The sequence below is a fragment of the Triticum aestivum genome, chromosome 4D, assembly GCF_018294505.1.
Source record: "Triticum aestivum cultivar Chinese Spring chromosome 4D, IWGSC CS RefSeq v2.1, whole genome shotgun sequence".
NCBI classification, from domain to species: Eukaryota; Viridiplantae; Streptophyta; class Magnoliopsida; order Poales; family Poaceae; genus Triticum; species Triticum aestivum.
Genome location: NC_057805.1, coordinates 404,556,634 through 404,584,475, shown reverse-complemented (window position 1 = coordinate 404,584,475; position 27,842 = coordinate 404,556,634). Strand labels below are relative to the sequence as shown.

The 27,842-nt window shown below is 44.8% G+C and overlaps 2 protein-coding genes across 4 annotated transcripts; one reads left to right on the top strand and one right to left on the bottom strand.

The window, feature by feature from the left end:
* The first annotated feature begins 4,219 nt into the window (after positions 1-4,219).
* On the top strand, positions 4,220-7,653 carry LOC123098214 (homocysteine S-methyltransferase 1). The gene is made up of 7 exons (XM_044520139.1): positions 4,220-4,571; positions 5,979-6,035; positions 6,159-6,364; positions 6,469-6,598; positions 6,688-6,891; positions 7,024-7,095; positions 7,211-7,653. The coding sequence occupies exons 1-7, from the start codon at positions 4,416-4,418 to the stop codon at positions 7,358-7,360; spliced, it is 975 nt and encodes a 324-aa protein (XP_044376074.1). The 5' UTR covers positions 4,220-4,415; the 3' UTR covers positions 7,361-7,653.
* Positions 7,654-13,058: 5,405 nt separating this feature from the next.
* On the bottom strand, positions 13,059-22,457 carry LOC123098213 (uncharacterized). Of its 3 annotated transcripts, XM_044520138.1 has the most exons (14): positions 22,188-22,455; positions 22,066-22,114; positions 21,193-21,370; positions 19,048-19,370; positions 16,815-16,914; positions 16,432-16,735; positions 15,862-16,353; positions 15,681-15,776; positions 15,536-15,584; positions 15,329-15,451; positions 14,298-14,399; positions 14,122-14,213; positions 13,885-14,038; positions 13,059-13,664 (listed from the first exon to the last, which is right to left on the bottom strand). In XM_044520138.1, the coding sequence occupies exons 1-14, from the start codon at positions 22,340-22,342 to the stop codon at positions 13,419-13,421; spliced, it is 2,463 nt and encodes an 820-aa protein (XP_044376073.1). In that variant the 5' UTR covers positions 22,343-22,455; the 3' UTR covers positions 13,059-13,418. The 3 variants fall into 3 exon arrangements, 2 of the variants coding, with proteins under 2 accessions (XP_044376073.1, XP_044376072.1); XR_006447680.1 differs by having other exon boundaries at positions 13,885-13,980; positions 15,862-16,735; positions 16,830-16,914; positions 22,188-22,457; XM_044520137.1 differs by having other exon boundaries at positions 15,862-16,735; positions 16,830-16,914; positions 22,188-22,456.
* Between the last annotated feature and the right edge of the window lie 5,385 nt (positions 22,458-27,842).

The window sequence follows — 27,842 nt, the reverse complement described above, 5'->3', positions numbered from 1 at the left end:
CTCTTGTACGAGTGCCACAAGGTAAGTTATTCCTGCAGTACTGTGAGGCGAACGACTGATAACAAGGTATATCAGAAAACTGAAGAACTCTGGCCACGAACTTGCATATCATAGCCTGATTGTAAGCTGAAAGATCCCTGATTCCCAAGCCACCCGCGTACCGTGGCAAGATAACTTTATCCCAAGCTACAAGGCAGTGACCTCCCGAGGTTTTGCTCTTGCCTTGCCAGAAGAAAGCACGCAAGAGCCCCTCCAACTTATTAATTGACTCCTTTGGCCATGGGAAGCAAGTCATGAAATAGCTAGGAATGCCGGCAAGCACAGAGTTAAGCAAAGTAAGTCTGCCTCCCCATGAAAGGAAAGTAGCTAACCAGCCTGACAGCCTCTTGTCAACTCTGTGTATAACAGGCAGGAGCATACCATGCGTAATCTTATTCAGAGACAGAGGTAAGCCAAGGTAAGTGCACGGGAAGGAGGAGACGGGACAGCCAAGGACACGGGCAATATCTAACGCAAGATCAGCATCAACTGAAACCGGGACCAACGTACTTTTGTGAAAATTAATTTGCAGGCCAGAGAAATCTGAGAAAGCAGATAAGATGGTTTTGATAACCTGCGCTTGCTGCAAATCCCCCTGGAAGATGAGCAGAGTGTCGTCCGCGTACTGCAAAACTGGGAACAAAACATCCGAGCCAAGGGGGTGTAACAAACTGCCAGCCTGGAAATTCATGCAGCATAGTTGCTGAAGCACATCAGCAACCAAGATGAAAAGGTATGGAGACAGAGAGTCCCCTTGACGAAATCCCTTCTTAGCGGAGAAAGCATCCCCAAGCTCTCCATTCATTAGCACTTGTGATTTACCAGTGGAAAGCAAGGAGGAGATCCACTGAATCCACCTCTGCGGAAAGCCTCTAGCTTTAAAGATTTGGAAGAGGCAGCTCCAGCTCACACTATCAAAGGCTTTCTGAAAGTCTAGCTTTAAAACAATAACCGGCAGCCTTCTTTTGTGAGCAGTTTGAACCAGTTCGGTGGCTAAAGCAAAGTTCTCAATGATCGAGCGCCCTTTCAAAAACCCAGACTGTAAAGGGTGCACAAGCTCTGGAATTCTGCGCTGAAACCGGTTGGTTAAGACCTTGGAGGCCAACTTAGGCAGACTATGAACCAGAGAAATAGGTCTGTAGTCACCCATCTCAAGAGGGGTGTCCTTTTTGGGCAGCAAGGTGATATAAGCTCTGTTGATGCCCTCAAGGGAGACAGTGTTTGCATGAAAATCAGCAAAGAACCTGAGAATGTCATCTTTGAGTATAAGCTTAAAGGCCTTGTAGAACTCGTTTGTAAACCCATCTGGGCCAGGGCTCTTGTTATTTGGAGCCTTGTTGATGGCAGTCACAATTTCTGCCCAAGTGAAATCGTCCGCAAGTTCAGTCAAATCTGAAGGCGTATATAAGGAGCTGAGTTGTACCGTAGGCAAGGACACAGCAGCCTATCCCAGCAAATTCTTGAAATAGCGAGTGGCCAGTGCTAGCTTCAAGTTGTTCTGAAAAAACTCAACCCCATCCTGGACAAGGACCTTGACTTTATTCCTTCGTGCCTGGCAATTGGCAGCAGCGTGAAAAAACTTGCAATTCTCGTCTCCCGACACACACCAACGCACTTTAGCGCGACGTCGCCAGAGAGCAGTTTGCCACAAAATTAGTTGCTCGGCTTTAGCAGAAGCAGCTTCTCTAAGCACAACTTCAAGAACAGAGAGGGAGCGCCTTTCTTCCACTGCATTTAGGAAGTTTACCACGTGTTTATTGTTGTCAGTGTAGAGCCTGAGGCTTGATTTTTTTCTGCTCCAAGCACGGAGGGCAGCTCTAACTCTCCTCATCTTGAAGCTGAAAACATAAGCAGAGGAATTCAGAGCTCGGTGCCCCCTGGTCCAATTGTCAACAATGATGTTCCTTGTTTCCTCTATCTCAAGCCAATGATCTTCCATCCTAAACAAGCTGCTTCTTGTTACATCCGCAGAGAATTGAACCAAAATGGGTGTATGATCAGAAGTAATGGCTGGCACGACAGTGGCTATGGTCTGCATAAAACCAAGATTCCAAAAATGTATTTTGGGTCAAATTTTGACCTTCGATTTAACTACTAAAAAGTAAGTTATATACTATAAAAATAGTATCATTCAAAAACTCTTTTAAATATGAATTCAACAATATAAATTTTATGGCTACAACTTAAATTTTGATGGTCAAATATACGATTAAAATTGAGCACAAAATACGAAGAGGACTAATAAACCCGGACGAAGATAGTAGTACTGTACAGCATACAGCTGGCCTCAAGCCCTCAACCAGGGTGCACTGCTCGAAGCCCTGGTTGCAACCCACGTTGCACCGGCAACGCCAGGGTCGGCGAGCCACCATGGATTCCTTTGATAAAATCAGCCGCCGACACATACCTCGTTCAAGGCCCCTCTGTCAATCACGACTCCACAAATATTCCTCGAGGACCAAACGTACCACACATCGCAAAGCCCTACGCCCGGCATGTGCGGTTTGCCGCATCGCTAAAACAAAACAAAGTCTGCTTCCGTTGGTGTGCCCCTGACCAACGGCTCTTGTCCCGGCTGGAAACCCTCCGTCCAACACCGAAGGCGCATGCATTCCTCGGAGCTCTCGTTGGCAACCCATCCATGTTGGTTGGTACCGGCAACTCCAGGGTGCCATGTTTCGTTAATAAAATCCAATGACAGACCGACTCTTACTCCATTCAACTCAGAGAGTCCACATAGCTGTTCCTCGACGACCAGGCGCACCACAATCGACATCGCGACGATCGGTAAAAGTCTTTCTCCTGGATCAGGTTCGCATGGAAACTCTACCAAGTACTCCCTCCGTCCGAAAATACTTGTCATCAAAATGAATAAAAAGATATGTATCTCAAACTAAAATATGTCTAGATACATCCCCTTTTATCCATTTTGATGACAAGTATTTCTAGACGGAGGGAGTAATACTCCCTTCATCCGGTGAAAAATGTACATATAAAATTATTAAGACAAATTATAAAGTAAAGTAAAAAAATGCATTGAAAATGTGCAAATCATCATATCTCTTCTCTTTAATTACTCAACCCTGATGAACTAAATGCATGTAAAAAATTAAAAAGACCATGTGTACAATGTTATTGATCTTAATTATCATGTAATGAAAGAGAGATATGTTTTTATACTTTTTTATGAATAAATTTTAAGTCAAACCTACACTCTTCACCGGACGAAAATACTATGTACTCCCTCCGTTCCTAAATATTTGTCTTTTTAAAGATTTCAAATGAACTATCACATATGGATGTATATAGACATATTTTAGAGTGTAGATTCATTCATTATGCTCCGTATGTAGTCATTTGTTGAAATCTTTAGAAAGACAAATATTTACGAACGGAGGGAGTAGTAGTGTGGCGCCATGACTGATTGGTTAATCAGTCCGTGTCAAAAGTGAACCGATTCAAGCTTGGACCGTTGATCGTTGACAAATAAAACAGATTCTTTCCCATCTTCACACGGTGTACTTATTGACAAATAAACAGATTCTTGGTGAGTGAGTTGGTGGCACCACCACCAAACTTGGTCATACTCGGGCCTGCCCAACATTTCCCCGTGTCGGTGTGATCGTCCATGAGCAACTGTGGTTCCTGACAAAGTACTGCACCGGAACACCCTTTGCACTATCAAGAGTAAACTAGACGTATTTTCGTAGCAGTATAATATTTTCTTTTGGAGTAAGTACAATGAAAGGGGAATTTCATAAACTAATACAGCACACACTACAAGACTGCTCGCCAAAGTTACAAAATTACTCGGCGTGGTCCTTGGCGCCTGCTGCACTGCAAACAGCGTGCCAGTTTCATGCAGGCTTTTAACTCTTGCACCACACCTTGCAGCTCCATGCACGCCTTAACTCCGCCGCACAGCGGGTTTCATGCTGCGGCCGTACGTTATCAACTGCATGCGTAACGCCTAACGTGTCCTGTCGCGTCGGGCGCGGTTCGGTTCAAACACCCAACGCCAACGCCTGGGAGTAACCTGGACGTCAACCGGCCCGCGACTGCACCTACCCCACGAACCGGTCCGCGTGCGTTGGGCCTTTGATGGCGCGATCTGCTGCATTGCTTCCGCCCAAATTAAGTCGCCCCTCACCTAACCTTTCCTTTCAATCCCTCCCTCCCTCCATCCCCGTCTCCACCCGGCCAGCCAGCCAGCCAGCCTACTAGCTACCGCCGTTCGCCCGCCGCTATATATACCGCCCCGTCTCCCTGCCCGTTTTCTCGTACCCATTTGTCATCGCCCTCCTCGAGTCTTGGCCTGCGGTTGGTGCTGAGAGCTGTGCAGTCGTGTCGTCGATCGTTCCGGCGCGCGTGCGACGATGGCCGGGGTGGTGGAGGAGCTGGTGAAGAAGGCCGGCGGGTGCGCGGTGATCGACGGCGGCTTCGCCACGCAGCTGGAGGCCCTCGGCGCCGACATCAACGACCCTCTCTGGAGCGCCGCCTGCCTCATCACCAAGCCGCACCTCATCAAGGAGGTAACGCCCGCAACCCGACCCATTCACTCAACCGGCAGACGTGCCTGCCTGCACAATGCCTCCTCGTGACCGGCCGGCAGGCATGTCTATGATCTGTCTCTCGTCGTGCTCGCGGCAACATCACAATATGATGCACCAGCTGATAAATTACTAGTCCTAGTTAATGGTAGCGTACTTAGTATCGTGTCTGACGCGGTTTGGCATGTGATCAGGGCTTTTGCTTTAAGGTTATATTAGCTGGTGGTCAACTCTATCTCTACAGCTAATATCTGCAGATCAAAAGTAGAACAAATCTTGGTGATGACAAGGACAATAACGCTGTTTTCATTTTCCTACCTACCTTTCATATAGCATTTAAAAACGAATTGAAGAGGAGATCACCTGCCTCTTTTGACGGGCAGAGGTTAAAGGGGAAAAGAGATCACCCACTTTTACCAACGATTGAGAGTCCAACATTCTCTCGCGCGCTGTTCAGATTTAGGCCCAAGTACCTTCACCAATTTGACTCGACTGCTTCATCGCATGACTTTCGTAGTGCGTACACGTGAATTTCGTTGCAAAACGTCAACTTCAGATGAATCTCTAAGCTAACTCAACTTCAGCCATTGCTTGTTGAGTACCACTGTCCTGATAGTTTCGTTTACACGTTCGACAACTTGCTCTGGTGTCGGCGGCACGTCAATGACCATCCGCCGCCGACAACTTGATTTAGAAACGAATAGTGTATGAAAAATATTGAGAAAAAAGTGACCATCAGAAAACTAATAAATATTAAAGAAAAAAACTTTTGCCCCACTTTATATATAAAGCAATAGCCACTCGTTACAGCCACCAACACAACAAGAAACAAATAAATATTTGCCGGTTTGAAATATTCATTATTATTTTTTGAGGGAGAAGTATTAATAAATTTTTGTTTTGTATAACAAGCCTATATTACAAAAACTTATTTGGGCGACATTTGCTTGCAATGGGCTTCATATTTTTGCTGCATGGAAGAAAGAGTGTGCCAAGGGTATTTGTGTACTTTTGCATGGCTACATCACCAAAATAGATTTTGTAGGAGATTATCAAACAGCTTGACCCGGCCGTAGCAGTGACAGATAGCAAGTAATGCTTAAAATAAACCTGTAGTTAGCCCAAAAAAACTGAATTAGCTTTGAGTCCAACGGCACATATATGTTTTCTTAACGGAATTCCACTAGTGTGTGTGCTGTGTGCAGATGGTCCAGATCCACAATAGACACTAGGAGGAAAAAAATTAACGGGAAAAGTTCCTCATGCATATAAATTTACTACCTCCGTACCAAAATATAAGAAGTTTTTGTAGTTCAAATTTGAACTGCAAAAACGTCAGATAGAAGTTTTGGTGTGAAGAACCTAACATCATCTTTTTTACAAGTGCAGGTCCATATGCAGTATCTTGAAGCTGGTGCCGATGTCATCATCTCCTCGTCCTACCAGGTACTATCATCATTGCCGTTATTCTACCGCTGCTGGTCTTCTATAGCTTCCAAGTTCAAAGTTCAAACACAGATGAATAGTCCATAAAAACTCTCTGAATCTATCATCTTCCATTTTCTGCAGGCAACTATCCCAGGGTTCTTGGCCAGAGGATTGCTCCTCGAGGAGGCAGAAGGATTACTGCGAACCAGCGTCCAGCTGGCACGGGAGGCCCGAGACGAGTTCTGGAAGTCGACGCTGCGGAGCTCCAAGCCCGTCTACAACCGCGCCCTTGTGGCCGCGTCCATCGGGAGCTACGGAGCTTACCTAGCCGATGGATCAGAGTACAGGTAGATAACACACCAGCGCCATCGTAGGAGCACTGCAAATTAATGAACTCTGAAACATCCTGAGAAGCACGCGCGTTTTATATACATGGTGATCGTTGTTGCAGTGGATCGTATGGAGACGACGTGACGGCGGAGAAGCTCAAGGACTTCCACCGGCGCCGGCTGCAGGTCCTGGCGAGCGCTGGGCCCGACCTGATCGCGTTCGAGGCCATTCCCAACAAGATGGAGGCTCAGGTAGGCTTTGTGCTGATGTGATCCTAAGAGTACTGATTTAAAAAGGCCTGTCAAGTTCGTTTGCTGAAAGGAAAGAACACGTTTTGTAGGCTCTGGTTGAGCTTCTGGAGGAGGAGGACATCCAGGTGCCTTCGTGGATCTGCTTCAGCTCGGTGGACGGCAAGCACCTCTGCTCAGGTGAGAGCTTCGGGGACTGCCTCCAGATCCTCAACGCCAGCGAGAAGGTCGCCATCGTGGGGGTCAACTGCACGCCGCCTCAGTTCGTGGAGGGCATCATACGCGACTTCAAGAAGGTCCGCAGCTTCTTCCTTATTTGTTCAGCAATTATACATCCGCTCACCTTTTTCTCCACAATGTACACCTGTTCTACGGTAGTCTGAAACCTCAAATATAATGTATCTTGCTCGTGATTGATTCTCCAACAGCAAACGAAGAAGGCGATCGCGGTGTACCCCAACAGCGGCGAGGTCTGGGACGGGAGAGCCAAGAGGTGGCTGGTGAGTAGACGACTGACGCTACGTCGTACTGTACTTCATTCCAGTTATTACTTACTGACACATGATGTTCTTTAACGAGCGGCTGATGCCTTTTGTGATGCGAAATTTCACACAGCCGGTGGAGTGCTTTGGGCGGAAGAGCTTCGACGTGATGGCGAGGCGGTGGCAGGAGGCCGGCGCCAGCCTCGTGGGAGGGTGCTGCCGGACGACGCCGTCGACCATCCGGGCGGTCTCCAATGCGCTCAAGAGCAGGAACGGCCAGTGATATCTTCTTCAGAAGTTCAGAGTCGCGGTTTCGTTTGAGTCCCGAGGAGGTGTAGAACGTTTCATGATGTGTACCGCTGACGTGCACCAATCGTATTTGGGCACTGTTTATCCAGTCATCATGGGTTCGGGTATATTACTAATCGCTTGGGTGTCAGGTTCTTTACCAAATCAGTCGATCAGGAATTCAGGATGTTCTAAGATAGCTGCTCCAGCAATATTTTGCCCATCAGTTAGTTGTCTAAGAAGATTATGATGTACTGTAATCAGTAATCATGAGTTTCACCTGATTAACCTAGCCTCGTTTGAAAATGACAAACCGTTGCCTCGTTTGGAAAATATGACTGTGATGCAAATATTAAAAGCACTCGTTACATACTGAAACTAGTTAACTAGTGAAGCGCTTCCATAGAATATTTCACCTTTGATGACTACCACCTACTAACCACCAAAGCGACAATCTGATGAACTTTTGGATCAAGTTAGACGTGGTGGGGGTGTGTCTCCGTGATATCTCGCGGGATTCTGTTAGTGGATTTGTTTGGATCTGGTTCTCTTTCGTCTTTTTTTGGATGTTTACAGGTTTGATGCTTTCAGTCTACGTGTGTTGGTCCTATGATGTCTTAGCACGACGATTTTCGACTGTCTACCTGGCTCCAAAAGAACCGATCAAAAGTTGTCGTGCTTCTAAGTAATAAAGACATATCCATCAGCGTCAATTAGCGTACTTTTCTTTCCTCTCTCCCAAGGGGACTTGGGAAAGCCTTTCTCCCCTTGATCCCGCCTCTGCGAGGACTAAACCCCTTATCTACTAGCGGGAGCTGATACACCAGGATTCTCCTCACGCCACTGGCGGCACTCCGGCGTAGGTTACGGTTTCTTGCCGTGTGTACGCCACGACGCTATTTGGTGGCATGTTCTTCAGATCGATTTAAGGATTCAACTGCGACGACTGCGGCTCCGGGGCGCTGGTCCTTAGAGGCACGTGCATGAAGACTTCTCGGTTGTTATCGACAAGGTTAGGCCTGCTTCGGTATGGGAGCGACAACAGCAGCACGTTGGCGGCTCGTTCTAACGGTGACAATGGTCGTTCGGTGGTCCATGGACCTCGATGTAACATTTATTATGTTTGAGGTGTTTCGTACTTCCGGTGAATCTTTATAATAGATCTGATCTTTTTCGCAAAAAAAAGTACCACATATCCATGATTTCATTCATACACGGATATATTGTTGAAAAATTCAAAAGAGTCTTCGTGTTGTAGATAATAAATTTGCCATGACTCTTAAAAATATTGTCATGTGAGTGGCAAAACTTTGACGTGCTCTGAAATTTCCTATGGCTCTTAATTTTTTGCTATTGTCCAGCAATGCAATGTGCCATGGCTCAGTAATTAAACTTGCTATGGTCCAGGAAAGTAATTTGCCATGGCTCCGAATTAAATTAGCCATGATATCTAAATTGACGTGTACGAGAGAACAAAATTCGTGAAACAAAATTAAACTGCCATGACACAAATTTCTAAAAGTTACAAAATTTGCCATGTTACCGTGTTTCCAGGATTTTCACATACACATATGTGTAAACTGTCATGTTTTCAGGATTTTAGATAATGGCAACCATACAAGTAAACTGTCGTGTTTTCAGGATTTTAGATAATGGCAACCATAGAAGTAAACTGTCATGTTTTCAGGATGTTAGATAATGGCAACCATACAAGTAAACTGTCGTGAAAGATTTTTTTTCTCTAAAATTTGCCGTGTGATCTATTCAAAACAATTCAAAAATTTCCATGTTGTACAGAACACACTTTCCTTCTAAAAATTGTCATGTGGTCAGTTCAAACACATTCACAACTTACCATGTTCTACACAACACACATTCACAATTTTGCCTTGTGACTATTACAAAAAAATAAAAAAATATTAGGCTGATGTATGAAACATAACAATTCAAAAATTCTCATGTTTCATAGAATGCACCTTCCCCCTAAAATCGCCGTGGGATCAGTCCATACACATTCACAACTTGTCAATTTCTACACAACACATATTCACGAAATTTGCCATGTGATGTGACTATTACAGTTTTTCTAATTTGTTGCCATCATGTATGAAACAAACTTTTTCTAAATTTGCCAGGTTTTACGCAACACATTTTCATAAATTTGCCATGTGACTATTACAAATTTTCTAATTTTTGCATATGTAACAAACTTTTTTTAATTTGGCATGTTGTACAGAACACACCATCCCCTTAGATTGCCATGTGATTAGTCCAAGCATCGTGACAACTTGCTATGTCCTATACCAGAGTCTGCCAAGGTTCATTGCTTGATTGATGAGGATAGTGGATGTAGGAATGTGGATACTGTGAGAGCTTTCTTCGCGGAGGAGGTAGCCAATGATATTCTTCAAATTCCAATAAACTTGACGGGCGGTCCGGATTTTGTGCGCTGGCCTTTCACTAGGTTCAGTGAATATACTGTCCGTTCCGCTTATAACATGGCAAGGACGAACCGATTTTTGTCTGATCGGAGTGGAAATGCTGGGGGGGGGGGGGGCAACACTCCAGTTGGTCTTTGGAAGAGAAGTTATGGAAGAAGCTTTGGAATATTAAGGCTCCAAATAAGATGAAAGTGATGCTTTGGCGTTTTGCTCACAATTGTCTACCCTCGGGAGAGCAACTTCTTCGCCGCCAGGTGCCAACGAGGACTGACTGTTATTTCTGTGGCAGATCGGAAGGCATTGAGCATGCTTTGCTTTTTTGTGGACATGCTCGTGCTATCTGGGAGGAGATTAAGGATGTTTTTGGGATCAAGCTATATCATTCATCCTTTACATCTCCAAAGCAATGGCTTTTCAATTTCCTATCCTATGGTTCTGATCGAGATGTCTCTATTCTGACTGTCACTCTTTGGCACATTTGGGAGGCTCGGAATTCTACTCGTAATGAACCTGTTGCACCTCTCCCGAAGCATACGGCTGCGAGGGCGCGTGCTTACTTGATTTGATCTTCCAGCATCTGTTCAAAACTCATCATGCGGATGTGAGACCCCTGCTTCTAGCTCTTATTGGTCTCCGCCACCTCATGGTTCTTTGTTGGTGTCTTCAGACGCAGTTGTTTCTTTGGACCGGGGCTCGTCAGCAATAGGCGTGGTGATTCAAGACCATTCGGGCCAGTGTGTTGCCACTGCTTCAGAACCCTTGCCGGGTGTTTCATCCCCGGAAGTGGCAGAGGTGATGGCTCTTCATCGTGCAGTTTATTTGGCTCGCCAAGAGAACTATATGCATGTGATTTTCCAATCCGATTGTCTCTCGGTGGTGCAAAGGCTGCACGTGACCGCTCCATAGTGGGTTCTATAATCGTTGATATCAAGACGGCGTGTGGGGCTCTGTCTTCTGTGACTTTCAAGCATGTTCGTCGGCAATGCAATGTTTTAGCTCATGTTTTAGCTAGATCTAGTTTGAACTCTGTGAGTCTTTGTATTTTCCATTCTGCTCCGGATTGTATCCGGGAGACTCTATGTAACTTCGTTGCTTGATCAATAAAGACCAACGTTCTCTCAAAAAAACTTGCTATGTCCTAAACAACACATTTTCATAAATTTGCCATGTGACTGTTACATTTTTCTAATTTTTGCCATGATGTATGACACAAAGTTTTCTACATTTGTCATGTTATACAGAACACACTTCCACCTAAAAATTGGCATGTGATCGGTCTAAAATATTCTTCACAACCTTGCCATGTGACTTATTACAATCTTCCTAATTTTTCCATGACAATAAGAGACCAAAAAATTTTAAAAAAAAAATTGCCATGTGATCACTACAAATTTTTTGCAAAATTTTCCATATTCCAGATAACGAATCTTCATAAATTTTGCCATGTTACAACTACATTTTTTCTTGAACATTGCTATGTTGTAGTAAACAAAACCTTTTCTACATTTGTCATGTGACCAGTACAAACATTTGCCAAGTGAGACTTTTTTGCGAAAAGGATCAGATCTATTGCAAAAGTTCACCGAAAGTACAAAGCATCTCAAACATAATAGAAACTACATCGAGATTCCGAGACTACCGAACAACCACTACTGCCGCCAGAACGCGCTATTGTCGCCACTCCTCTACCAGAGCCGGCTTGACCTTGTCGATGACAGCCGGAAAGTCTTCTGCACGCGCCCCTAAGGATCATCGGCCTGGAGCTGCAGTCGTCGCCATTGAACCCATGGATAGATCTGAAGCACCGGACACCAAATCTCGCCCCAAGGAGACGACATGAATATACGTCAGAGCTCCGCCCACTATGTCCGGACGGACGAACTCAAGGAGGATTCGAGACTGGAACACGAACTTGAAGAAAAAGCGCTGCCATCCGCCCGAGCGCTCCACTTGCAAGGACTAAAAAAAACCTAATCTAAACTACTAACCGATGCGAAGGCATCGGGATTCCCCTCCCTGCCACCGGCCGTCGGAGCAACTGGCAAAGGGGAGGCGAATCCACGGACTCACCAGTGGAGTCTGGAGGGAAGAGTTTGCCCTACCCACCTAGGGTTAGGTGAGGAGAACTTGACAACCTATATAATAGAGTTTAAAACTAGTCATAGTAAAGTGTTAACCCCCTATGCAAAAAAATTTGCCAAGCTAAGTTAAAATGGAGCTACAATGGACTATCATGTATGGTAACTATGTTGGTAATTTGGCGTATGTATGCAACATTATTATTGCTACGTAACCCAATCAAATACACAATAGATCTACTCCAAAGTTGCCAACTAAACTTGGCCATCAAAGGGGAAATAGATGAAAACAAGGCTTTGAAACCACAAGTTCCCAGCATTAAGAAGTCACAAAATTTTGCCATGGTAATACCTACTCCATCCGATCCAAATTAATTGATGCAGCTTTAGTATAACTTTAGTGCAAAGTTGTACTAATAATGTGTCATTTAATCTGGATGGAGGGGGTATATGAAGAAGGAAAATTGCTGTCATGAATACACAAAGGTTGCCATGATGACTACACAATGATGAACATGGCAGATCTTCCTTGTCCCCTCTGTTGCAATCAGCAGGAGGCAACACCTATATGAACAAGGGAAACTACCGTCATGAATACACAATGATTGCCGTGATGAATACACAAACAATGATGAACATGGCAAATGTTCATCATCCCCTCTGTTACAATCAGTAGGGATCCCCTCTGTCGTAATCAGTAGGACGACAATCCTATGGGATTCATCAACACATGACCACACCCTGCTTTCTCCTTTGATCAAAATCAAGCACAAACCATTGCTAAGACATAGGTCAATTCTTTTGGACGGTTTAAAAAGTAAGCTGCCTCTTCCTAACTTCAAAAATAATCAGCCTCAAAATTTGTTAAGACTTAAATTAGTTATTCTATAACTAGTTTAGAAGTCTTAATAAATAAAAAGACGAATTATGAATTTTTTTGACAAAGAGACGGCTTATTTTTTTAAGCTGCCAAAAGAACTAGTCAATCCCACACTAACCAATACCTGCGATGATCCCCCATAACTCCAGCACGAAATGAACTTAAAAAAGAAAAAGAGGAACTTCCCCAAGGTCGCTGCCACGGCTCAGCCCCCGTGCGGCGGCGGGTCAGTTCCTCCGTACCAGCTAACGTCAGATGGTTAACATCGCCGTTTCAACAAGGACACCAAAACACTTGAAAGTTAATGTCATCATGGATATACCATCTTCTTGTTACAGCTGATACAGTACTGTTCATTTATTCCAGGACCCAAACGCTACAGTACACCATTTCAGTTCGATGAGACCAGCTAAGTACTAGCTAGCAGCCTTCTCCATGTTCCTATGACACAAGGTTATTCACATGGCGACTGCTGGCCTTACCCCATCTTTGCAGCGCCTGTTAAACGAACACTATGTCATACATACAGGTGCACATGAATACTCACAACATGTTCTTGACATATCCATGGTGGACACTACAACTTTACAACACCCACCGAGAGGAAGGTTGTCTATGGACGCCACCTAGTCCATGTATACAGTGGAGATCTCATCAAGGATTCTCCGACTTGATTTCTTCTGAATTCAGCGGAACATGAGTTATGATCAATTCCCCCTCAGAATAACCATTCATTAGAAGCTTTCCAATCTTCATCCTCCAATCTGTGCTGTACTTCTCGTTCCACCTGTCATGAACCACCCGATCCCGGTAGTTCAGCAACGTCCCAAGCCCAGTGTTTGGTATCCAACCATATTCTTGCAAAACCTTCGCCTCACCTTCTGATAAATCTTCACCAATCTGGACAAAAAGATAATTAGATTACACCAATGGAAGCAGAACGAACATCATAAACATAAGATTTGCTGGAACTGGACACACAGTTAACAACTCATGGGTGATGGCGACCTTAAATTTGCTTTCATGGGTTGAAGATATACATAAGCATTTGTACACACACTGTCAGCGACCAGTTTTGCTGCACAAGACGGTGAAAGAAACAGGGAGCAAAAAAGCTTACCAATAGTGGCCTGTTTTCAATAAGAGCGGTCCTGCCACAGCTACTAAGCTTCATAGCAGTAACCATCCTTCGGATCTGCCATTCTATTGGCACTGACTGCAGAATTTCAAAGAAATAGGTTGCATAACCATATTCAGGACGCTCAAGAACTAGCCTGTGTAACAAAATTACAAAGCAGTTGCATAACCATACACTTAAGTCACCATGTTGACTAGCATACAAGGTAAGAAAACTCACCTATTATGGCTTTTAAATACAAAAATGAAGGATTGCAAATCCCTGCACCATCCCCACTCCACAGGACAATCACGGAACTGAAGATAGCGTGACTACAAGAGATAGCGCTGTATCAAGCTAAAAAAGCTTGTATCAACTGGAAAATGCACAGATTATCCAGGGAGATGGATTCATACCTGCTCAATGAGAGAAATTAAGCAAGCTAAGCAGTAAATAGCCTTTCCCCCCTTCCCATGCTTGGCTACGGACTTCAACAAGGATGTTCTTTGTGGAAACAACTGCACATTGACGAGCAGCAGTGTCATAATTACATTAAAAATTTACCAATACCAATGCACAGCAAATACTTTTCATACATTAGATCATACCAAGATACAACTGCAGCAGCAACGAATGCATATACAAGAGCTGTATCCGTTTACTAATTTACCAATTACATAAATTAACTCGTGGAAGCATCTACCTCAATGAAGAGTACACGATGGTAAATGCGGAACTATTCAAAACAGTATATTCAAGAGATCACTTGTCCATTTGTGGAATTCTACAGTACATTTATGTTTTCAGATCTCCAAAACTTGTTTGGGACTGAAAGGCTTTGTTGTTGTATTTATGTTTTCAGATCAATATGTCCGTACAGTGCCAGCGGTATAGACTTCTTTCTCAAACTGCTTTATGTTTAGGGTCCCACTCCCTATAAGCTGAAGAATTTCAGATGGGCACCTGGCAGCTCCTCAATGTTCTGTACTTCTGGTATTTGCGAATGACAGCATTTGCTAACAGGAAGCTTCAACATCAATGTATGCTGGATATAATTAATATGATTTCCATTTTTTCAGAGACTGAGTTTTTAAACTCAGAGAACAATTAATTCAAGATAAGAAAATTAACCTTTTTACAAAAGAAATAGCATGCAACAATTCTTTTTCTGGATTTGTTCACAGGCCATTTATTAGAAAACCACATGATCTTCTGTAAGGTAAGGTGAGTAGGTATTGCAGCAGTCAATCGTAAGTATAGCAATTTGGCTTTTGCTACCGCCCCTCAGCAAAGTGACTTTGCAGTTCAAAAAGCGCCCTCCTTTTGCTAAATTATGTATCATAAGTAAAAATATTTTATATACTATGTTTTACTGAAGTGCTGTTTTCTTTTCAAGAAAAGAAGCATCAGTTCGTGTTATACTAAGTAGCACTCTAGAACAGCTTACTTTTGTAATCACATTTTCAAGGTCTTGAAAGTCACTTTCTGTGCAATCTGGAAGCATTTCATCGTCTTCTACAACGTCATAAAGTTTAATCTCTTTGACCACTATTCCTTTGTCCAGAAGAATCTACAGGCAGGAAAGGACACACAAAGAATCACAAAGCTGACATTATTGCTTTTAGATAGAATTATGTATGTAGCGGGAAGGTACCTGTAGAAGTCCTGGAGCATCTTCTTCAAGAGCTGTTTCAATCGAATCCCTGCACACATAGTTTCTGTAAGCATAATTTCAAAGATAGCATTAACGTACAAACAAATAGACCATGCAGTCCAAACAATTAGACCATGTAACATACGTCGCAGTTTTCTTCTTCCTCTTTTGCCTAGAAGGGTAAGGAATACCCTCATCATTTTTGTAACCATCTTCTTCAAGCACCTTTTCACTTGAATCCCTGTGAATGTCATTTTTTATAAGCATAAATATGAAACTGTGTGAACATTAAAAAAAGTACTCATACTGCGTACATTGCAATTTACCTCTTTTTCCTTTGTCGAGAACAAGGTGCAAGGCCCCCATTGCAGTTCAGAGTTCTGGTGTGAAGTTTTTTCACAATAGGCTCCATACTACTGATAAAGCTGTTCTCACATAAGCCAGGCAACTCATACCCACTTAGTTCACTTTTTACTCCTAAAGATGGTAGTGAGTCTTCAGCATCTTTTGGCACACATTCCAGAATAGAACCAGAGACCTTCAGGCCATCGTTGTTTGAGTGGTGAAATTTCACAGGAGAATCAGAAGGATAAATCGCATAACCGTCCAATGCAGGCTCCGTTTTTACATCAACCAAATAGGTCCCAGAATTTCTCGGTGCCAGCTGAACGTTTTCATCTCCACAAGCCGGTGTTTGACTTAATAAGAGCTCAGCACTAGAATTAAAAGCCTTGTCATTTACTGGACCTTCAGTATCTTCAACTGGAATTTCCTTGCCATTCACAGAACATTCCCTGTAGGCTGTTCCTTCATGATTTCTGTAACCAACATTGCAAAACAGAAAATTAATCAACGTAACAGGGATAAAGACATAGACAGCTAAAAAAGATCCATACATTTCGTCAATCTCACTTTTGGGAACTGGCCCACTTGTTTCAGCATCCATTTGCATGGATGAATTTCCCATATCATTCAAAGCACACTTTTCAGCAGATGCCCTAGCAGAGCAAGAACGCATGTCTGCTAGAAGGATTCGGTAGCGGTCTTGCAGAGACATGTGATCCAGCTCAGTTTCAGCCTGATCATTAATTTGGTTTTCATGATTAACATCTGCGGTATCCAAAACATGTTTGAGGGAACATGGTTTGTCCTGATCAGGATACATCTCAACCAGCATCTGTTCCTGATTGTTTCCATTGCCTGGAAAGGAAATCACTGTCACAATCTTTGGCACGGAAAGTACATTTAAAATAAGAAAACTACAAATGAAGATCAAAACCTTCAACAAAATTACTTTCAGTAGCCATATTAACAGAAAGTTTTTCCAATTGTGTGTCCTCTTTTTCTTCTCTTGAATCATCATCAGTCACAGAATTATCCTGCACATATACCCCATAAGAATTAACCATCTATTTACAAATGACAACCTACAAAACCAAGCATTGTAAGCTTTAGAAAGTAGGAAGCCTGATGATTTCTAAAAGTTAACAAGAAATGGTAATAAATACATAAGAGTTGCTCTTACCACAGTCAGATAAACTACAACGAATTTTTTAAGGGTAATAATGAAACTTTAACTACACTGAAAAATTAAGACACAAGGCATTAAACATGACAAAAGGAATGCAGAACAGGAAATAATAACTAGTGCAACGACAATCAAATTGATGCCAAAACAAAATATAGGAGAAAGAGCAGGTATTGATACAAAAAGCTCCAAAGTCCAAATACAATATCATTACTTCTCTAAGTAGTGCTGGAGCAACATTACTTTGAAAAGTTCATCTTTCAATTTCAAGTAGGATAATAAGGTTCAAATAAAGTAAACATAAAACAACAAGAGAACATTTCAAAAGAACCAGACAATGGCCAAAGGGTCAAAATTATGTCATTCTGTATAAAAAACAAAAAAATCTGCAATATGGCCCGAAAATGAAGCCTAACAGGCAGTTTAGTGAGAACAGGTTGTCAGTGAACAAATATAACATAAAGATCTATCCCGCCCTAGCTGGCTAAGCCAGGGATAGAATGGGAAGATATACCTTGTGGTCTTTCATCAAAAAAGAATGATATAAGTTTTTAGCTTCTAAGAAAAAGAATGAGGAGATATGTCGTGTTTATCTCTATATAGGCGAAAGTATCTTCGCAACAACGTTTACATGATAATAATAAAAAGCTAGACAATAATATCAAAAGTAACAACTTATCGGCATAACATTACCCTGCATGGAGAATTGTCGGGATAATAAATAGCATGTATTATAGTTACCTGATTCGCGGTTCATTCGGTTCACAATTCGAATTCGCTACATCCTATGAATCAGGTTCGATGGGGGGCATGGTTTTTGAGTCGCTGTATAGTCGCTGACTAATCGCCAAGTCGTTTTCTAGAAATCAGGGCGACTCGCGACTATACAGCGACTTATGGCGACTATACAGCGACTTGGGTCGACTAATCGCCGAGCCGCAGGGCTGGCGGCGATTTGACTAGTCGCGACTCAAAAAAACCATGATGGGAGGGTATATCTTTGATCCGCAAATTGGAGATCCGGTTCGCGAACTTGCTGTCTTGGATTTCGAAAAGGCTACTATAAGATCCGCATGCAAATAGCCACAGAAGATCCTAGCCCCGGTTAGCATACTTGTTATCTTGGATTCAGAAAAGGCTACTAAGATTCGCATGCAAATGGCCACAAAAGATCCTAGATCGATACTAAATGAAAAATAGAAAAGAATGTAGGTTGGCCCAGCACAAACAGGCCCACGAGGTGACGACCTGCTCCAGTAGTTCCCGATAGCCTCTAGCTTAAGCCAGCGCCACCGCCTCCATGCGATTCGGCGTATGCTGCTCGTTCTCCCTGCTAGCTCCCAACAACCGGAAGTCGCCGCTGATCTCTCCTGTAATCCCCTCCTGCTCACAATCCTGTAGATGGAGAGTAGCATGTCCTCCGCCGTGCATCCGCGGAGAGCAGGAGGGGCTGCTGTTGCATGACAACGACAGACCGGCCACCGGATCTTGGCCACTGCCAGACCACCGTCTGCTGCGCCAACCACCGGGTCTAGGCTGCCATCTAGTCCCCGCTGGCGTTTGACAATTCAGACAGCGATTTCAGATCGAACCGAGCGAATTCGAACTCCGATCTGGATCGTTCGATATAGATCGGAGTTCGAGGCCTCTCCCAGCGAATCTGGTAACTATGGTATGTATTCCTGGTATCTTTGAAAAATAACTATGCATATAATTATGATGTGAACAGTCAAATACTGAAACCCACCATTAATTGACTGTTGAGCACAATCATAAATAGCAACTCGTTTCTTCTTCTTTTTAACTACTGTGTAAATTTCATGGTGCCACTTTCACCAACTTGAAAGGGGAACTTTTCAGTTTCCAGTGCGTGATGATACTGTGTAACCAAAATACTAGATGAAAATGGTGTAGATAATAATGGTCACCCCCTCACGAGAAAATTTAACTGTGATGTACCAATGGAAGTAAGAACAAATAATACCTGTGCAGATTGAAGAGAAGCTTTTGCAGCGCATTCACAATGACCTTTCTGCGACTTGTAGAATACCTTTGAAAGCACTAGTTCGCCCTCATTCTCCATTATGTTTTTGATATAATATCGATGTAGTTCCCAATCAGTTCTCCGAGGGCTGTTCTTGAAGGCGTATAGGGCAAATGTTTCCTTGCAACCTCGTAGACCCCCATCCAAGATAATAGATCTAGAGGGGGCACTTTTTTGCCAGCTGATATCTTTGTCATTCTCATTGTTGTCTAAGTTTACTTTTTTGTGAAAGAAGTACAATGCATGTCCATCTTGCCTCATACCTGTAGGATTGCAGCCAAATGTACAATTGCTAGTTAGTGACAAAACAAGCAAAACAAGAGATGTAAATACATCAGAGTGGATTTTTGGGACATGGCGGCAAGCGAGGATGATATCAAGTCTGTCTCCCAGTGCATGCAGATTCCTACTTAATATAGCTGCTTAGTGAATACGACGCGGAGCCGATTGTTATGCAAATAAGTAATACCTGGGCAAACAGTGCAATACGTACATCGACGGTCTGCATTAACTGGAATCCAAATAAAGATCGATGGCAGATAGTAATCCCTCTACCAATCCTATACAAATTTTCTGGCTGGATTGCATCTCTCTCTACCAATCCAAACCGTCAATGCAGACCGTCAATACAAATTTTCTGGATTAACTGGTTTGAGTACACGCTTACCATTAATGGACACATCAACGGTCTGCATTAACTGGATTGCATCTCTCTCTAACAATCCTGCACAAATTTTCTGGAATTTCTAGCAGGAGAGAAGATGGACAGATGGTAATCCATCTGGATCGTGGAGTTGCGCTCAGTTCCAGGATTTAGTTGTTTTCAGTGCTGATACTACTCGATTAGACACTGTGGTTGAGGTGACAGAGGAGGATTCGTCGGAGGGTGGTCTATACAAAGCACCTTGACACTGGCGACTGAGCAGCAACATGTACGATTTGCATTGATAGTGCATGCACTGACAATATTTAGTATGCGCAACGTCGATGGGGTCTTTGTTACGTCCGGCTAACGAGAGTAATATGTGAGAGAGGAAATAATGGGGTACAAAAAGTTCTATGTACTAATTAATAGTTGTCCAGACGGTTGGTACATAAATTCTGTCTCTGGCAGTGTGTGCATAATTAAAACTAATAACCCACTATGTATAATTAAAGCTAATAACACGCTATGGATTGATGCTGATTAAGAAGAAATAAACTACATAGAGGAGGGAGATATAATCTATTGTCTTTTACATAGTTATCCTCTTAATAGATCGATGGATTCTTGATTAGGCCATTAGGGTAGTAGCCGTCTTCAGTGGAGATGGATGAGGACCATGCAAATGACTAAGAGGTTGAACCAACTGGGAGAGAAATATAGTGTAGCAGGATTTCAGAGAGATCAGAGCTGGAATTTAGGAACTGGGAGCGTTGTTTAGTCATTGCTTGGTCAAAAGATTACATGGCCAGACCTTAGGCCATCACTGTGCTCTACTGATTCATCAGAGGCACTAATCTGCTGGCATGCTTTTGCTGCGAGGAGAGCAATGAAGGCGGTCCTGTTCAGCATTGTCCCTATTCGATGTTAATACATACCGTAAACATGAAATGCCCGACAAAATTGACATATCCCGCTAACAACAATCAAATGATCCTACACAACATTGTACACACATTATGATTGGATCTCAGATACCATGGAGGAGCCGGTGAACTATTGTGCATATGCATACAGCAGCACATGAGCACGAGGGTAAACAAGAGGAGGAAGAAGGGGAGGGGAGAAGAATGACTGAATGAGAGAGGGGGAGCTGCGAGAAGGAGGTAATAAATCCCTGGTGCATAAACCTGTTGAACAGCTGCTAAGCTTAAATGAGAGTGTGTCGCCAGTGGGTAAATGAGGTGGGTCTGTGTCATTACTGCGATGTGGAATACAACCTTAATACACCATCGTTCCATTTCTCTCTGAGTTTATACGTGAATCGTTGTATGAATAAAGCATGAACCTTAGAGGATTGAACGGTGAAGATATGGACATTGCCTGGCACCATGTCTCAAGGTGCATTTTCGGTAAATACATCCCATAAAGAGTAAACATACCTGGCATATCTCGAGGATGGGTACAGCCAAATCTTGCACCTTCATCACCAGATTTAATAAATTCACTGATGAATGGATGACGATGAGCCAGGCCATTCCCCATTTCTGCAGCCAGATGCCATAGAAGATCACTGTCGCTAGGATTAAATTCGACACCCCTTGGTAACCCTGGCCAACTCTGCAATATGACAAGCACGATTCAAAAGTCAATAAGTAATTTAACATGTTGCTAAGCAGCTCCACTACCATTGCTTCGTAGGAAAGGGCTTGGCACATTTAAAGGTTACAAGAGCAGATCATTGAATGGCTCGACTTGGTAATGAATAGTATGGTACCAATTTCAGCAAGTGCGCACGTAGAACAAAGTTCTCTTCATTATCAGGTGATAAAAGAAGGTTCATAGGCATAGTAAAAGCAATTGCATGGAAATGGGTTGCTAGATAAGCAGGGCATGACAATGTGGGTGCAGTATCAGGATACATGACATATTTGCTCCCTCCCTACTTCAAAAAAAAGATACTCCATCTTAAGTGTTTGTAACAGTAAAGGTCGTGCCCTGACAGGCATGGATTATAAGACGGATGGAGTAATCTTTATGGCTAAAAATGTGGACGGAATTAGGTCCACAGATGATGCAGGGTTGCCAAAATTGGGGAAATCCCGTGCTGACCACAATTATCCACTTGCCAAACTTCAAAACAAAATTTCCTTTCGAGATAAGCGAATTCATGGGCACTGCCACATCCACGAAAGAAAGGCTTAACAAGAAATGTGGTTCTAAAGCCTAAACCCATCCCCGAGACCCAGGAAGATGGAATCTGCAAAGTTTGCAACTTCCAATAACCACGCATATAAGACGTTGAAGAACCGCACCTGCTGGGCCGCTCCACCGGTGCCCTCCGGGGCGGGGGTAGCCTCGCACCTGCAAACCAGACAGGGATCACGACACGAAAAATCTCGCACGGCAGAAGGGCAAGAACAAGGCGCGCACGTACCTGCGAGGCGCCGGAGGCGAGGGTTCCACCCGCGGCGCCGGTGGAGGCCGAAGAGGGCGGCCACGGCGCGGGGCCGGGGGGAGGTGGTCGGAGTCGGAGTCGGAGTCGGAGTCGGGGCCGAGGAGGGGAGGAAGGGAGTCGATGTCGAAGGCCATTGTCGGATTAGGGTTAGAGCGGGAGAAAGGAGGGAGATTTAGGCGAGGAGAACTGTGATACTGCGGGTAGATCGAGTTTTTGGCGATAGGATCGTGGAGGGCTCACTCAACTCAATCCCACCCAACAAGCCCAAAGTTGGGCTAGTCAGGCAGGCCTCTGATGAAATTTAGGGTTTTGGTTTTGTCCATTTTGGCCCGTGATCAGATTACACGTGGGCTGTTATCGGTTTTCATGTACTCCCTCCATCCCCGATCGTCATAAACAAAATGTACTTTGTCTAAAAAAAAATGTACTCCCTATCTTGTTTTGTTGTAAAACGAAGATTTGCAGCTTAAAAAACAAAACAAAAAACTACAGAAGGTTCAGATGAAGAGAGGCCTGAAACAAGGCAAAAATTATTCAGTGGGTTTTGCTGGAAGTATTTTAGGGTACGTTTGGATCTATGAAGAGAGCACATATATCCCATGGGTGCGCCCATGCATGCATGATACGCACACGCAGCAACTCCCACCGGAAGTTCAAGGGTACCGTGTTTGGATGTATGGCAAAGATTAGACTTGCCATGCAAAGTTTGTCGTTTGGTATTGTTGGAAAATATGAAAAATCCTAGCTTTTAGTGGTGATTTTGTTGGTCACTACTACAAGGAAAGTCTTACCAACTCCCCGCAAAAACGAAGGCTTACCGATGGAGGCAAGCCAAAGTGGCTCTCTCAGGTGGGCAAGCATGAAGAAATTATGCGGTTTCACCATGCAAACTACTCGCTAATGAACCCGCTATCCAAGGAAGGTGTATAGTTGTTTACGTGTATTTCTAGTTTTTTTCCTATTTTAAAATATCACAACCAACTGAGTAGAATGGGCTCCGTTGTCTTACAACCAAACAATGAATCATGCTCTAGTGGGCTACAACTCAACCTAGTTGGATGAGCTTAGCCTAGCAAAGTTAGGATAGGTACAAATCCAAATGTTCCCTTAGACTCCATGTCTTTAGTTAGCGAGTCAAAGAATGAGTTTTCTTGTTCCCTTATCCTCTTCTTTCTCCTCGGCAGCAGCACTCCCTTTGTATTAATCATTGTTTAAATGTCAAACGTTTATTGGGCATGCTAGGGAGATTAAAATGGAGTTTAGCAGTAGGGCTTGCCAAAAAAACTCAAGGGGAGGGGGTCTCGGACGCTTTGCAACTGCCTGCAATAGTTGAAATTAATCATTAATGGTTCATGCAATTGTCCATGTTGTTCCCTGGCCACGTAGTTTGTGATCCTCTCACCTAACGGTACCGCACCGAGGGGGTTAATCCAGTTACTCCATGGCTAATGGCGTCCACTTTTCATGGTTGGAAAACGAAAATTAATACCCAAGCATCTGGACATGTTAAACTTCTCCTCACGCCCGTGCTTCTGTCCACCATATCCTACTTGGATGCTTAGTCATAGTTTGCCACATGAATTTTGCTAAACTTATCATGCTTAGTGCCGAAATTCTTAGCCACATTTTAGCTTGCCTAAGAGAGTGCTGCCATTTTTTAAAGTTTTTAGCATACATGTGGCCAGAATCGAACTCCCATCCGACTTTGCAAAACATCCCTAATTTGAGGTGTGACAACGTATGGGAATCGTTGCTAGGAATCAAACAACCCCTCAAATTCTCACTCGGGCCAGACCCTGTTGGGGAACGTAGTAATTTCAAAATTTTCCTACGCACACGCAAGACATGGTGATGCATAGCAACGAGAGGGGAGAGTGTCGTCCACGTACCCTCGTAGACCATAAGCGGAAGCGTTATGACAACGCGGTTGATGTAGTCGTACGTCTTCACGATCCGACCGATCCAAGTACCGAACACACGACACCTCCGAGTTCAGCACACGTTCAGCTCGGTGACGTCCCACGAACTCACGATCCAGCAGAGCTTCGAGGGAGAGTTCCGTCAGCACGACGGTGTGATGACGGTGATGATGATGCTACCGACGCAGGGCTTCGCCTAAGCACCGCTATAATATGACCGAGGTGGATTATGGTGGAGGGGGCACCGCACACGGCTAAAAGATCAACTAATCAACTTGTGTGTCTATGGGGTGCCCCCTGTCGGTGTTAGAACCGGTGGGTCTCGGGTAGGGGGTCCCGAACTGTGCGTCTAAGGTCGATGGTAACAGGAGACAGGGGACACGATGTTTACCCAGGTTCGGGCCCTCTCTATGGAGGTAATACCTTTCTTCCTGCTTGATTGATCTTGATGAATATGAGTATTACAAGAGTTGATCTACCACGAGATCGTAATGGCTAAACCCTAGAAGCCTAGCCTGTATGACTATGGTAATGAGTATATATCCTTTCCGGACTACACCCTCCGGTTTATATAGACACCGGGGGGTTCTAGGGTTACATAGAGTCGGTTACATAAGAAGGAATCTTCATAGTTGGTCGCCAAGCTTGCCTTCCACGCCAAGGAGAGTCCTATCCGGACACGGGTAGAGTCTTCGGCCTTCATGTCTTCACAGCCCACCAGTCCGGCCCATTGATGATAGGCCGGACGCCCGAGGACCCCTTAGTCCAGGACTCCCTCAGTAGCCCCCGAACCAGTCTTCAATAGCGAGGTGTTCGGCACACAAATTGTCCTCGGCATTGCAAGGCGGGTTCCTCCTTTAATGATTTTCAAGTAGTGTATTCGGCCGTAGATTCAATGTCTCCCCTCGTCTTCTGCACGTTAATAACCTCGTCTTCCACGTGTCGAGCGAATGTGGGGGTCAGGGTATTTTTGCAAATAACACCCCGTTCAGGCCAGGAAGAGCGCCTATTTAAAGAGATCGGATCTTAGATCCATTCAATATCTCGCGGAGAAAAATCCCCAAAGACTACTAGGAGAAGCCATTCCAACATGGCTAGCATTCCCAGTTCCTCCTTCGACTCAGAGAGAGGCGAGTGGGAGAGGTGCTCAGTGGCTCACAGCCAATTAGAGAAGCTCCAAATGCAGGGATTCCTCCCCCTGCAGATCTAGTCCCTGTTCGAGCAGGGCAAGCTTCCCTTAACGGTGAGACCCAGGCGGAGGATTTTCCCAATCCATCCGGGAGGGAGTGAGTTTGTTTCGTCCCTTATCTACTAAGGGGCGTTGGGTTTCCAATCCATCCGTTCCTCCGGGGGCTTCTGGAATACTATGGCCTTCAGCTGCATAACTTTACTCCCGCCTCCATTCTGCATATTGCGGGCTACGTCGCTTTGTGCGAACTGTTCCTGGGCATTGAGGCCCATTTCGAACAATGGAGAAAGTTGTTCTGTCTTGTCCCGCGCAACCACGAGGGGTCAATATTTGAAGTGGGCGGAGCCGAAGTATGGCGCGTCGCCGATACCGGATACCTGTCCGGCACACCAAGGAAGGCATCTGAAGAATGGCCTTCCGAATGGTTCTATATAGAAGATGTCGCTCTTCCTGACCCAGTTTGCAAGGGTCTCCTAGAATTTGCAAGCGTTCCATTGAAGAAACGTCACAACTGGCGTCCCCGAAGTCTTGAAGAGGAGGACAGCACGGAGGTTCGTCAGCTCCTGGGCAAGATAAGGATGCTTGCCCAGTCTGGTTTTACAATAGTAGAGATAATGGTGACCTCCATAGTGCGAGGGGTTCAACCACTTCAATACAGAGGGCTCCCAATGTGGCACTACAATGGGGAGGATGATGCCTCTCGTTGTGGTCGGAAAGGTCCGGACACCCCCGCCGCTCTAGCCAAGATTCTGGCCGAGCTGTTTAAAGGGGAGGAAGAAGAATCTCTCCGCATTAATCGCAGAGACGGGTACTCCATGTACAACCCTCCCAGCTGGGTAATTCCTAACCCCTTTGCTTTTATTCACTCCGCTCTCTTAGCCATATTTAACGAATTCCGAATCCGTCTATTTTGAAACAGCACTGGCGGAAGGTAACCGAGGGGCTTAATAGCCCTGCCCCACAGCCGGAGAACCACGACCGGGAGCTTGATCCTGGGTTCAAAGAGGACCCGGATATATTCGTGGTACTCGCGAAAGGGGTGTTTTACCAGGCGAGCTATGACGGCACAGAAGTGGCCATCATCGCCGATTATCCTGGTCTTCTTCCAGCTTCCCACGTAAGTAATCAGGAGAAATTCCCCTCGAAAGAGTTTCCTTGCACTGCCTCACCCACCGCACTGTCCCATGCTTCAAAGGGGAGGCGTTCGGCACGTCATGCTACGCCGGGGATGACTCCAAGAAGAGCGGCTCCCGCGCCGAGCAAGGCCTCTAAAAGGAAGGTCGGCAAAGACAAGGCCGGTCCTTCGTCGAAGAGGTATGGATTTGAAGGTATGCTTTGGCAGTCGTACCCAACCGTGATTGTTATGTTGGTCCTGTATCAGGAAAAAGGTTCGCAGGACTATGTCCGGGGATTGGGCCGGTCGCACTCGCAACAACCGGGATTTAGATCCCACCGGAGAGGTGGGGGCCGCTATGGGGACAATGTCGGACTATCCTTCGGCCGAGGGTTCGGAGGACATGTCCGTTACCAACTCGGAAGTAGAGAGCGCCATGAATCATCGGCGCTTCAGGGCTGTCTTACGAGACCCCAAGTTCTCGGGAGAGGCATTCAATGCCTTCAGCTCGGCTGACGCATACATCCGAGCTGCTCGAGATGGGCTTAGAAAAGCCACAAAGCAACATTTGACATATGTGCAGGTAAGTTTTTCTTTGTCCGAAAAAGGATAACCATATGCTCGTAGCCCCCGAGACTGAAAACAGTTGGTACAACTGATTTAAGGATCATTGTATAACCAGGTCCTTACAGAGAAGAATGGCCTGCTAGCCCAAGAGCTGGAGCAGTGTCGGGCGCAGCTAAATGCTGCTACCGCCGAACTGGAAAACTTCAAGAAGGCGTCTTCTGGTAACATTCCCCTCCATCGAGGAACAATAATTGTATACCAACTGTACTAATACTGTTGTTGATCGCATAATAGGATCGCCCGATCAACTTGAAGAGAAGTTGAAGATCGACCAAGAGGGAGAAAAAGAGGCGAAAAGGCTACACGCCGCAGGCGAGCGTGTGCTGACCCGAGTCAGAGGGGAGAAAAACACGCTACAGGATTCCAACACTACATTGGGTGAAGAATTGAAAGATGTGCGAGCCCAGCTAGCCGACTCCGTGAAGGAGAACAAGAAGCTGCGGGGCGGCATATTCAGTATGTGTCTGAACTATTTTTAAAGTAGTTCGGAGATAAATGGAACTGATATAGTTATGATTGCAGGTATATTAATGGGCCGTCCTGAAGAGGAGGTGTCCAAATCATCAAGTGATCTGCTGCAAGGGTTGTCGCAAGTGCACGAACAGGCTCGGCTGGCGATGCGGAGTGTTGCCAAGGCCCTATGGCCATCCGCCTCCCCTCCAGGAAGTATGGAGGAGCTTGTAGAGCTGTTCAAAGGAGCGCGGCGGCGTATCCGACTATGGAAGATATCGGCCTGCCGAGAGGGTGCGCGAGAGGCCTGGGCCATGGTGAAGACGCGATATACC

Coding starts and splice junctions, on each gene's coding strand:
- LOC123098214 (XM_044520139.1), top strand. CDS start 4,416: ATGGCCGGGGTGGTGGAGGAGCTGGTGAAGAAGGCCGGCGGGTGCGCG. Junction 4,572..5,978: donor AGCCGCACCTCATCAAGGAG/GTAACGCCCGCA, acceptor TTACAAGTGCAG/GTCCATATGCAGTATCTTGA. Junction 6,036..6,158: donor TCATCTCCTCGTCCTACCAG/GTACTATCATCA, acceptor CATTTTCTGCAG/GCAACTATCCCAGGGTTCTT.
- LOC123098213 (XM_044520137.1), bottom strand. CDS start 22,342: ATGGCCTTCGACATCGACTCCCTTCCTCCCCTCCTCGGCCCCGACTCC. Junction 19,371..21,192: donor CCATCCTCGAGATATGCCAG/GTATGTTTACTC, acceptor GCAATCCTACAG/GTATGAGGCAAGATGGACAT. Junction 15,452..15,535: donor ATGCTCCAGGACTTCTACAG/GTACCTTCCCGC, acceptor TCCTGCCTGTAG/ATTCTTCTGGACAAAGGAAT.